This window comes from Tamandua tetradactyla, chromosome 19 (assembly GCF_023851605.1).
Source record: "Tamandua tetradactyla isolate mTamTet1 chromosome 19, mTamTet1.pri, whole genome shotgun sequence".
NCBI lineage: Eukaryota > Metazoa > Chordata > Mammalia > Pilosa > Myrmecophagidae > Tamandua > Tamandua tetradactyla.
In genome coordinates, this window is record NC_135345.1 from 9,153,365 (window position 1) to 9,165,767 (window position 12,403).

At 43.5% G+C, this 12,403-nt stretch overlaps 1 protein-coding gene across 4 annotated transcripts in view; it reads right to left on the reverse strand.

The window, feature by feature from the left end:
• SLC2A9 (solute carrier family 2 member 9) overlaps positions 1-12,403 on the reverse strand; it is a 229,465-nt gene that overhangs the window by 181,117 nt on the left and 35,945 nt on the right. For all 4 annotated transcript variants that reach the window (XM_077136390.1, XM_077136391.1, XM_077136392.1 and 1 more), the window contains one exon: positions 3,121-3,281. In XM_077136390.1, the coding sequence (XP_076992505.1) occupies positions 3,121-3,281 (161 nt within the window). The remainder of the gene's footprint in view (positions 1-3,120; positions 3,282-12,403) is intronic.

The following is a 12,403-nucleotide window of genomic DNA, read 5'->3' on the forward strand; positions in this document are numbered from 1 at the left end:
TCCCATCCCTCCGTGGTTCCAGGGATGGGCACATCAATAGGCCGGGCCTGTTACAGGTGGAAGTGCATCCCCCAAAGACAAGTTCATGTCCCCACTCCCAGATGAATGAACGTGACCTTACTTGGAAATAGGGCCTTTGAAGATGTGGTTAGTTAAGAAGGGGCCAAACAGGATTAGGGTGGCTTAATAACTAGTGTCCATTTATAAGAAGAAGAGAGATGGAAAGGGAAGAAGTCCACGTGATGATGGAGGCAGAGACTGGAGTGACACATCTGGAAGCTGAAGCACACTATGATCCCCTGCAAACACCAGAAGCTAGAAGAGGCAAGAAAGGGTTCTCTCCTATGCATTTCAGAGGGAATACGGCCCTGTGGACACCTTGGTTTTGTACCTCTGGCTTCCAGAACTGTGAGACTCAACAAATTTCTTTCATTTTAAGCCCCCAATTTGTTATACTTGTTACAGCAGTCCTAGAGAACTAAGACACAGACAACAGTACAAGAATTTGGTTGAAGAGGGGTGAAAGTCTGAGGGTTTTTCCAACCTCAGCACTATTGACATTCTGTTGTAAGAAGTAAATGCCTGTCATATATCAAGCACTTGTAGTAGGGGGAGGTGGATAACTCGTAGCCTTTGTCTTCATTTTCTACTCTTTTTCTCCCCTCCCCCACCCCAGTTATTATTCAAGCTGATAATTCATCCCGATTCAATGTTTACTCCCAAAATAGTGACAAACAGAACTGATAGCTGCTTGGGAGCATAACAACCAACACACTTTGGTCTAATCTCTCTCTACCCTCACTTATCTGGCCTCACTAGGTTGATGTGAGGATTTGTCCACCATTTAGACATTTAAGACTTTTTCAAATACACTTTCCATTTTCCTCTTTTTTGTTTTCCTGCTATGCTGAGGTTAGTAAAGCAACTATCAATTCTCCCATTTTGCACATGAGAAAACCACTAGGTGAGAGGTGAGATGACAAGATCCCACATCACACACCTGGACCTCAGCATTCTGACCCCAAATCCAGCATGCCTTTCTCTACAGCACCTGGGTTCAGAACTTCCTATGGAGCAACCTTGGGGTACAAGTGGCCCTGCCAGGTGTAAGAAGGCAGGTGTAAGGCACAGGCTTTAGAGCCTGGAGAGTGGGGGTCTCTAACTGGGATGGGCAGGAAGCCTATAGAGGAGTCTGGCTTGGTCAGAGGTTTAGCAACAGACAGGGACCCTAGTCTGTGGTTCCAGTTTGTGTGCCAGCCAGCTAGTTGCCTGTTGTCACAGTCATGGGTTGTACAGAGCCACTGAAGCATGACCCTACTTAACACCTGCTTGGCTGCAGCCTTCATGTGTGAGTTCCAACCTGAGCTCAGTCACCACATAAGCTGACTGAGCTTGGGCAGATTTCCTAACCCCTCTGAACTTCTAGTCCCCATTTATAGACCACACCAGGTAGAAAGAATTAAGAGAATACCTAGAAAATGACAGCCCTGACTACCTTTTTCAATAGTTGTATCTTCCTGATGCTGAATTCCCATTAGTTTTTGCCTGGAGTGACCTTGGGGACCAGGAAAATGGCAGCACCTCGCCATCTCTCTGGGGTGCCACTGGCCTTCATGAGCATCACAATGATGTTTACAAGACGACTTCCTGTCCTAGCCTTTGGAAAGCCTGCTCTGAAATGTCCTCAATTCTGATTTGCTCCTTGTTGGGGACTGAGTGTACAGGACAGGTAAGAATCTTCTTCTTAGTGTTTCTGTAGCTCTGGAGTCTGGGGAGGTTTCCTGGAGCCTGGGGTATCTTCACTCCTATTCCAGTCAATGCATTATGGAAATTTGTTAAATCCCTTCTATGGATGGATCTCAAGACCAGGATGAGGGTGATAGTAATTAATGTGGGAGATAACAACAGCTTCTATTTATTGATCTACTTACTAATAGCCCATTCTCCCTTCATTCCTGTTCTCCAGCCCTTGCAACATTTCCTGCAGGGTAGGAACAATTGTCCCCATTTGACAGATGAGGCGCAAATAAATTGAATGTCTTGGCCTAGTCCACACAGCCAGCAAATGGATGATTCATGATTCAAGTTCAGATATGAATGCTCCAGAGACCACTCTTTCTCCCATAACTCACTATTTCTCAGGATCTTCTTGTTATGAGCAAGGACACAAAGAAAACACTGTTTGGGGGAATGTATTGGAAAATTGATCTCATCTGAAAGAAGGCTTCATGTAAAAAATAAGTGAAACTGATGCAAATGTGCTAAGAAATGATCATGATAATGAATATACAACTATGTGATGATATTGGGAGGTATTGATTATATAACAAGAATGGAATGATCAAATGGTACGAATGTTTGTGTCTGTATGTGATTATGTTTCATAAATTAAAAAAAAGTTACAAAAAATAAGTGAAGAATGAGGATCAAGAGGTAGAGGATCTGATTGGAGGTATCTCGGTGGGGAATTTCAGCAAGAAGTTTGTGGTATTCACTGCAGCCTTATCTATAATGTAAAAGAGTTGAAATAACCTAAATGTCTATCAGTAGGGGGCTGGTTAAATTAGTGGTCATAAAGCCATCTAATGGAAGACTAACGAAGCAGCTCCTTTTTTGTAAACGCCGATCTAGGTGTGCTTATTTGGACCATTGCTGAGACACTGCGCTGATTGTCCTCCATTTGTCCATTCTCTTCCCTTTCTGCCCTGCTGACTTCATGGACTGCACCAACCAGGCTCCCTAAGTTTCTGGCTTTTATTTAGGTTTAACTGATGGGAGGCACCAGCAGGAGATTGGAAGGTAGGAGAGAGAGAGGTCAGGGTGCTTCTTCCCCACTCCCACCCAGCATGGGCTCCCTGGTTCTGACATGGCCCTGCCTTGCACATGGAGGTCTCTTGAGATCAGACTCATTAGTCTCTTCTCCATGGATTCAACTTCAGTTCTCCTTGGGCTCATCAGCCATATTTCCCCTTCCCACTTCTCCCCTCCAGCAAGTAGTTTCCTCATCAAAATCTTGAACTCTCCAGGAGGAATTCAGTTGTTTGTTAGGTCCCCAATTTTGATTCAGGGATTCTGTGAGCATTTCAGAGGGGAACCCTAAGCAGAGACGCCCCCACTGACCTCCCAAGAACCTTGCCCATCAGCTTCACCATTAATGTCCCCACGAGTCCACCAATGGCGAATATGGACACTGTCACAGACCAGAGCAGGGTCAGCATGTCCGAGTCTATTGGGTGCCCGTGTCTTCTTTCCCAGGTTTCATTGAAAAAGGCCTTGATGTACTGAAAATAAACAATAAAGCATGTTATTTCCTTTGGTTCTGTCCTGCTGCTTGAAGCAAATCAGCTTATAAAACAGAGATTGTATAGATCATGTTCTTCTAGTTCACACTTTCTAGACCTTTATCTCACACTCCTGGTATAGGCCCTACCGTTACCTCATTTTGCAGATAAGGAAAGCAAGGCTCAGAGACCAAGGGGCTTGTTCTGTAACTAACAAACCTGGCAGTCAAGCTTGGGTCTGACTCTGGGCCTCTGATAACCATGATACCTGGGCTTCTCCAACTCTGGCATACAACAGAATCACCTGAATTAAAAATTTTGCATGTCTAACATAAGAGAAAATCTTTGCAAATTTGGGGTAGGCAAAGATAAAAGATGCACCAAAAAACCACTAACAATAAAAGAAAAAATAATCATTTGGATTTCATCAAAATCAGTCTTTTATTCTTCAAAAGACACCAATAAAAAATGAAAAGATAAGCACTGGGATAAAATATTTGTAACACATACACCCACAAGTGACTTGTATCCAGAAAATATAAAGAACTTGAACACATCAATAAGAAGAAGATAAGAAACCCAATAAAAATAAGCAAAACTGTTGAACAGACACCAAAGAAGAAACAAATGACTAGTAAGCTGCCAAAATGATGTTCAACATCAGAAGTCAAGAGGGAAATGCAAATTGCCACCACAGTGAGACCCTGCAGCATACCTTCAAGCATAGCTAAAATTAAAAGTACTCAAGATAGATTCCCGTCTCTGGGAACTCTGATTCGTTGGGTTTTGGATGGGAACCTGGTGATTCTGATGTGCACCAAAGATTGAGGACACTCCACTAATCCCTGCCTAGGAGCTCCATTCCCAAAATGGTCATAATTGCCCATTGCTACCTGACTTGGGTCCCCAAACCTCTTCAGAGCCAGAATATGGGACAGTGGAGAAAGCGCAGGCTTTGTGTCACACAGGCTTACACTTAAACCCACGCATAATCATTTATAATGATTTAAACCAGCTGAACCATGTTTTCCCCATTTGCAAAATGGGAAATAATGCCAGCCTCTTGGAGTGTTGTCTGGGACAACCGAGAAGTTGAAGTTGTGCCTAGGGTGAGGCTCACACACAGTCCTCAGATAGGCTAAAATGAAGAGGTCTGATAAGACCCAGGACTGATCAGCAATGTGTACTCTCCAACACAGCTGCTGGGAGTGTAATTTGCACCATACTTGGAAAACAGTTTAGCAGCATCTGGTAAAGTTTAAGATGCCAGTAGCCTACCACCCAGCAAATTCACTCCAAGTAACTTCCCTGAAAAACTCTTGCCCGTGTGCCCTAGGATACATATACCCAAATGTCTACGGTGGCATTGCTCAAAATAGCCCCAAACTGAATGCAACTCAGATGCCCACCAACAGCAGAACGGATCAACGAATTCTGGTCTGAGACACGGTAGTGGTAAACACGAATGCTCTCTAGCTATATACAACCGAAGGTAGTACAGTCTCACAGGAAATAATATTGAACAAAAGAAATCAGAAGTAAAAGATTACATAGAGTGTGATTCCATATACGAAATTCTGAAATGTGCAAAAATCAAACGTTTTCCAGGTATTATGTATAGGTGGTAAAGTTACAAAGAAAAAGTCAGGAAATAATTATTTCAAGGAACAGGACAGTGGTTACCTCTGGGGGGAGGTGGAAAAATTATTAGGGAGACACATTTAGGCAGGGCCTTCTAATTCTTAACCTGGACTCTGTTCACCTGGTGCTAGATTCATTATCATTTTTTCAACTGTATGTGTGTGAGTGTGTGTGTGTACATGTCTGTGTATGTGTATATATGTATTTTTATATACTGTCTTGTAAGTACAATATATTTTGTCACTTACATTTTTTTTGTAAATAGTGAAAAAGTATTCCAACTAGAGGAAAAAGCCTGTGCCAAGATGGCACGGCAAAAGAAAGCTTGGAGTGTGTGCTGGTTTGAAAGGATGTATGTACCCCTGAAAAGCCATGTTTTAATCAAAATCTCATTTCGTAAAGGAAGAATAATCCCTATTCAATATTGTATATAATTAGATCATCTCCCTGAAGATGTAACCCAATCAAAAGTGGCTGTTAAACCGGATTAGGGGAGGTGTGTTTCCACCCATTTGGGTGGGTCTTGATAAGTTTCTGGAGTCCTATAAAAGAGGAAACATTTTGGAGAATGAAGGAGATTCAGAGAGAGCTGAGAATGTTGTAGTACCACAAAGCAGAGAGTCCATCAGCCAGCACTTTGGAGATGATGAAGGAAGATGCCTCCCGGGGAGCTTCATGAAACAGGAAGCCAGAACAGAAAGCTGGCAGATGACCCTGTGCACACCATGTGCCTTTCCAGCTGAGGGAGAAACCATGACTGTGTTTGCCATGTGCCTTCTTGGATGAGAGAGAGACCCTGAATTTCATCAGCCTTCTTGAACCAAGGTATCTTTCCCTGGATACCTTTGGTTGGACATTCCTATAGATTTGTTTTAATTGGGACATTTTCTCAGCCTTAGAACTGTAAACTAACAACCCATTAAATTCCCCCTTTTAAAAGCCATTCCATTTCTGATATATTGCATTCTGGCTATATAGTTCTAGCAAAGTAGAAAAGGGTGTCATGGAATTGAAAGGAGGTGGGGAGGGCTGCAAATGAAGCAGGTAAGGGAAGGAAGGGGGTTGCATGAAGCCCAAGGGTCAAGAAAGGGCAGGTCACATAGGGCCTTTAGGTCAGGTAAGGAGTCTGGATTTTACTCTAGCTGGAACAGGTAACTACTGGCATGTTTTAAGCAAAGGGAAGACATGGTGTGTTTTGTAATCCTAAATTGCAAATTAGGGGAATTTCTCTGGCTGTAGATGGCAAGTGGATTAAAGGGGAGATGGAGAGAAGTGAGTGGATTTGTGATATATTTTGAGGGTAGACTGGATAGGACATACTGGGTGTGTGGCCAGAAGGAACAAGGCTGGCCCCTCAGAGATCTCTTCAAGGAATGGAGATGAGAGAACACAGAACACTTCCAGGTTTCTGGTTTAAACAAACTGGCTGATGGCAGAAAAGGAGTGGAGTTATTTGTCCTCCCTCCATTTTGCTTTCTCTTTTTGGTTCCATAATCACCTTGCTCGTAGTATGGCATGAAACCATAATATAATAATAACATCATTTGATGATGATGAAGTTCCCTTGCCTAATGCACAAGAGACTCCAGTCTGCCATCATCCACTGATTCATTCAACAAACATGTGCTTAGTGATGGGCCCTGAGCTGGACAGAGATAAACTGAGAATAGTCCCTGAACTCAAAGATGATCTGTCTACTGCAGCTGATAAGGTATTGTATCATTTAAGGATGCTCTTGGTTGCAAGTAAGAGAAAATGCCAATTCAAAATGACTAAACAACAAAGACATTTGCATAAAAGTACATATTCACAGGAGTGAGGACTCTTAACACAGTTAAGATGCTTCTTATTGGTTCCCTCTGCCACCCCATAGGGTTGATCTCATCTTAAGGCTGCATCCACTCAAGGTTATAGGATGGCTTCTACTAATACCTTCAGCCTAGGCTTTCTCATTCATGTATGGCTGGAGGGACTAAGCCTGGCCTCTGAGAGTTCTTGATGCTAAGAAGAATTTTCCCAGAAGCCTCCAGAAACCTCTCTTTACGTCCCAGTGGCCATGGTTGGGGCACAGACCCCCTAGCAAACTAATAGTTGAAGGGTGAGGTGGGAATTGTCAGCCTGGACCTCTCCCCCTGAATTTCATTTCTTTCTCTGCCCCTCTCCACCTTAGTAAGTGGCACCACTATTCCCCAGGTGCTTAGCAAAGACACACAAATTCATCCCTAACTCCTGCCCTTGCTCCATCTTTCTCAACTAAATCATCAGCAAGTCCTGATTCCTGCCTGAACTACCTCTAAAGTGCTCCCAAGCACCTCTGCCACTCAACTTGGTTCTGGCCACCATCTCTTCTTAGCCAGACTACCATCACTGCCCACTCTCTCAGAGACCCCCAAACTCCCACAACCAGTCTCTCTGGATGGGTTCATGCCCAGTCTGTGGCTGTATACTGAGCACCTCATACTCTCATGGATGCTTGGCATCTTTTTGCCTATCCAGCATCAGAAGGCCCTCCCATTTGGGGGAATTTCCTGTCTTGTGAGCCTTAGTGGGAAACAGAGCCCAATTATCACTACAGACATTGAAAATGCCAGACACTCTTGCTTTGCCAGCTTCCCCTCCAGCTGGAGCGGAGACATGTGACTCAGGCTCAGATAATCAGAGGCCTGGAATTTAAATGAAGGGTTGGGAGGCAAAGAATGGGGCTAAGGAAGAACTCTTCAGAGGCAGTGTATGCTCCTGGGGCACCAGGGATGGTGGTGGGATGTGTAACACCCTGTCCAGTGGTGGTGGATGGCAGTGGCAGCTGCACCAGTTCTGGGCTGTAGAGCCTCTGAGTCTAGCTTCAATGCCTAGAGTTACTAAATATTTTTACATTTTTAGATTCAATCAAAAAAAAGTTTTGGTTGCTTACAACTACTGAAACTCTCTCAAAACACATAAATCATAACGCTTCATATTCATGACAGCCCTGTTGGTAGAAACCCTCAATGACAAAGAGGGAACCGAGCACAATACAACTGGTCCACGTCACATGGGTGGTACGTGGTAGAAGGAGGTACTAAGTCTGCCTGATATCAGAGCCCAAACTCAAGACCTCTACCATCTAGACTCTTACTTTCACAATCCAGGGATGGAAGGTAATCACCTGAGTCCAACAGCACATGTACTGATTTAAAAGGAAATACTGATTAAGCCCTAGTTAATGGGCTGTCAACACCTGGTGTGTACAACATCAAGGATGTTCAACATGCAGAGTCTGGTGGGTGAAGCCATGTGATAATTGATAAGCTAAAGGAATAAGGGGGCCACAGGAGAGTGGGGGGCTATGGGATAGCCAGGGCTACAGCAGGTCTATATAAGAAAAAGATCTTCAGAGAAGCTAACATCAGGAAGGCATACCCAGGACTCCACAGGGACCCCTTGTGACATAAATGGACAGGGGTTCCGGGTGATCAGGTCATTCTTGGATGTGACCTTGGTCCCTTTGCAATCTGGCACTGATTCGAGTGAAAGCGGCTATCTTGCAAGGACTATAATACCTCTGGTGAGCCTCTTATTACCACGCTTGCTGCAATCATCACTTCCCTGCTATTATTGTAAGGAAACTAAACAGATATTGATTAGGAGGGAGTCTTCTTTTTTCCCTTGTGTTGTGCTGCCTTCAGGAGCATGGTGAGAACAGAAGGGGCTTTCATATCATTCATTCCCAGGGCTGCTTTGGGAGTCTCTGTGAAGATTTCTTATTTTGATTTTGAGAAACACCAGAACAGAAGCCTCTACAGAAAGCTGGAGAAGTCTGGGAGACTTAAGCATGGCTTGTGCCTCTACAGAAACACATTTCTCAAAAGCTCCCTGGAAGAGGGTTTCAAAGTGATGCCTTTAAAGATGAGATGTTTGACTTTTTCAGGTGTGAATTCAGCAGTGGCTTAGATGAAAATCAGACTTAAAACCAATGGTTGAGGCCAGGAGCCCAAGTTGTTCAGCCAGGTCACTGGACAAGCATTCTATGGGTTTGAGATTCATGAACCTAATATACATAATCACACAACCCTTCTCACTTGTATCAGTTGGTGACATGAATGAGAAAAGAACTTTCATTGTGTTAAGCCAGTGAAATTTAGGGAGTTGCTTATTATAGCAGCTAGTTTATTCAAATACAGTCAGCCAGACTCCAAAGCCCATGCCATGACAATTGTGCTATAACATGAGGCTTCACAAAGGAGGAAAGATTTAGATGAAGTCATGAAGGGCGAGTAGGGTTTGGAGAACTGGGCCTTCAGCTAGAGATTTCCTTTTATGTTTCCAGGAAATTTGCAACATCTATTTGGTTAAAAAAAAAAAAAACAATCTGCAGTAAAATAAAGTTTTAAGATCATGGCACTAACTAATCTCTAGGCCCCTTTTGGGCCATCTCATTCATGGATTCCATGTTTTATTTTTGCAATTTTCTATCGAACCCTACATAACTGATTCCTTATTGACTAGGTTCCTATCCCATCTTCTAGATGCAAGTTCTGCCACCCCCTACCTTTAAGGAGCTCAAACTCTAGTGGAGACAAGAGCCAAGTAAAGATACAACTAGAACATGCAGTGAAAAGTGCTGTGAGAGTGGGAAGCCAAGAAGGGCTGCAGGAACACAAACACCTCACCAGGACCAGGGAGACATGAAGGACAGGTAGGGTGGGCTTAGGTTGGAAGATTCTGGGGTGGGCCTAGGTTGGAAGATTCTAGATAAATAAAGCAGAATTCTCAAAGATATGGAAGCTAAAAAACCCATGATAATGTAGAAGAACTATAAATGGTTCCATGGGATCAAAGGATGGCCCAATAGCAGGAGAGAAGATTGGAGAACTAACCCAACCTAGGAAGGCTTTATTTAATCCTGCAGGAGCTGGGGAGTGATTGAAGGGTTGGTTTGAGTAGGGAAGAGACAGCTCTAATTTGAGGTTTAGAAAGTTCCTTGTGGGTGCAGCGTGGAGGCTACTTCAGAGAGTTTCCATGGGAGCCAGCTGGACCACTCAAGAAGCTCCTGCAATTGTCATGGTGAGAGAGGATAGGATATTTTTTATGAATCCATCGAGGAGTCTTTACATTGTGACTGGTACTAACTAGGGCTCAAACTGCAAAATGAGGAATAAGAGGCTACTGGGTTAAAGGAAAGGGGGCTTGCCTTAGTTGGTCAGGTTGCAATCACAAATATCACAGATTGGTTTTGGCTTAAACTAGAAGAATTTATTGGCTCATGGTTTTTGAGGCTAAAAGTAGTCCAAAATTTAAGGCCTGCTTTCTCCCAGAGACTATGTATTCTGGTACTAGTTGCTGGCAATCTTTGAGGTTTCTTGCCTTGTATCTCTGCCTCACTTCACGTGGCAATATCTTCTCCTTTCTTCACTTTTTTTCCTAGTTCTCTTTTAAAGACTCCACCAATGTGGTTTAAGACCCACCCTCATTCAGTTGACCACCCCTTAACTTCTAATAACACCTGTAAAAAGTCCTATTTATAACGTGTACACACCCATGGGAATGAGGATTAGGGTTAAGACTATGTCTGTTTTGGGGTACATGCTCCAATCCACATGGGGCTGAATGAAGAGTCAAGAATCCTAATTTCAAAGACTCTCTTGCATTCTGTTCTTCTGTGAGCTTCATCTAGTGGCTGTGCCTCTCCTGGCCATCTCTTTTATGGTTAAGGGCCCTGGAAATCCATTGCATTTGGCTCTCAGCTGTGCCACTTCTCTGCTGGGTAATCTTGGATAATTTATTTACCCTCTCTGTGAGTCAGGCTGCTCATCTGTTAAATTGTTTCCTTCCTCAAAGAGTTAATTGTGAGGACTTATCTGATCAAGAATAGAAAGCACAGCACCATGTCCACAAGAAGCACACAATAAAAGTTGGAAATCAGGGTGGCTAGTAGCCATGTTGCTCAAATCCTTCTTTCCATATCTGTAAAATAAGAGGCACAGATTTGTCTCTTTCTCAGGTCCATGAGTCCATTAATAATTTACCACTATCTCCCCAGCCAAGAACGCAAGGGCTTCCAACAACAAAATAAACACTTAAATTCGCAGTCAGGGAAGCTTGCTTAGAAACCTCTAAATTTAGGCAGGAAATTGCCAGATAATGGAAGGCAAATGAACCTGTAGCCTGTTTCACCATAGCAGTGTTCATTACCAATTCACAAGAAGCCCTTTATAAAATCATCCTTGGGGATGTCATAAAAAAGGATACTTTTGTTGATAGGCCAAGTGCACACACTGGGGGATGATAGAGTGAGTTGTGCCCAAAACACCTCTGAGATTTGTCATTACCATCCACACTAGTTGTCATAGTTGGAACTGTGTGTATCTCAGAAAAACATGTTCTTAAATATAATCCATCCACATGAGTGTAAACCCATTGTAAATAGGACATTTGGTGAAGCTAATTCAGTTAAGGTGTGGCCCACCTCAATCAGGACTGGACTGAAAATGAAATTCAGACAGAGAGAGAGAGAGAAAGCCACTGAAGCAAGAAGCTGAAATCAATAAACCAGAGGAGAAGGGAGAAACCAGCAGGCAGCACCATGTGTCTTGCCATGTGGCAGAGAAACCGAGGATTGCTGGTAGCCGGACTTCAGGGAGAAAGCATTGCTTTGATGATGCCTTGATTGGGACAATTTCTTGACCTCAAAACCATGATCTAAAAATTCCCATTGTTTAACCCAACCTATCTCATGGTATTTGCTTTGAGCAGGCGTATTAGTCAGGGTTCTCTAGATGAACAGAACCAACAGGAGGTATCTGTAAATATGAGATTTATAAAAGTGTCTCATGCAACCGTGGGGATGCAAGGGTCCAAAATCCATAAGGGTGTGCTGCGAGACTGGCAAGTCCAATGAAGTATCTCAATGAACTCTACAGGAGAGGTCGGCTGGCTGAAGAAGTAGCGAAAATTCTCTCTTCTCCCTTAAAAGTTTCCAAGTGATTGGATTAAGTGCACCTGATTGATTGCTCTCATTGTGGAAGACACTCCCCTTAGTTGTCATAGATGTAATCGACCATAGATGCCATCAACTGACTGATGATTTAATAAACCAGCCTTCTGATTTATCAACCAACCACAAAATATCCTTGCAGGAATGGTTAGGCCAGTGCTTGCCTGATCTGACAACTGGGCGCCATCACTTGGCCAAGTTGACACCTGAACCCAACCATCGCAGCAGGCTAGGAAACTAAAACACTAGTGAACACACTGGCCCAGGCATCCTTACAACAGGATGCCTGGGCCAGTGTCACAAAACCAGGCTCCTTGAATTTAGACTGCCAAAGGACAAAGGTCCACAAGCCCAGAAAGCCACCTAATATTGCTTGTCTGCCAGAGGTAAGGCCTCCTGAGCTGAAAAGAGTTAGCACAGCAGGACATGGACTGCTATTCTTAAAAAGCCATGCTTACAAGGTTGGCCCTTGGATGATGTATTTGGATTCAGAATTCCTGAACTTGGA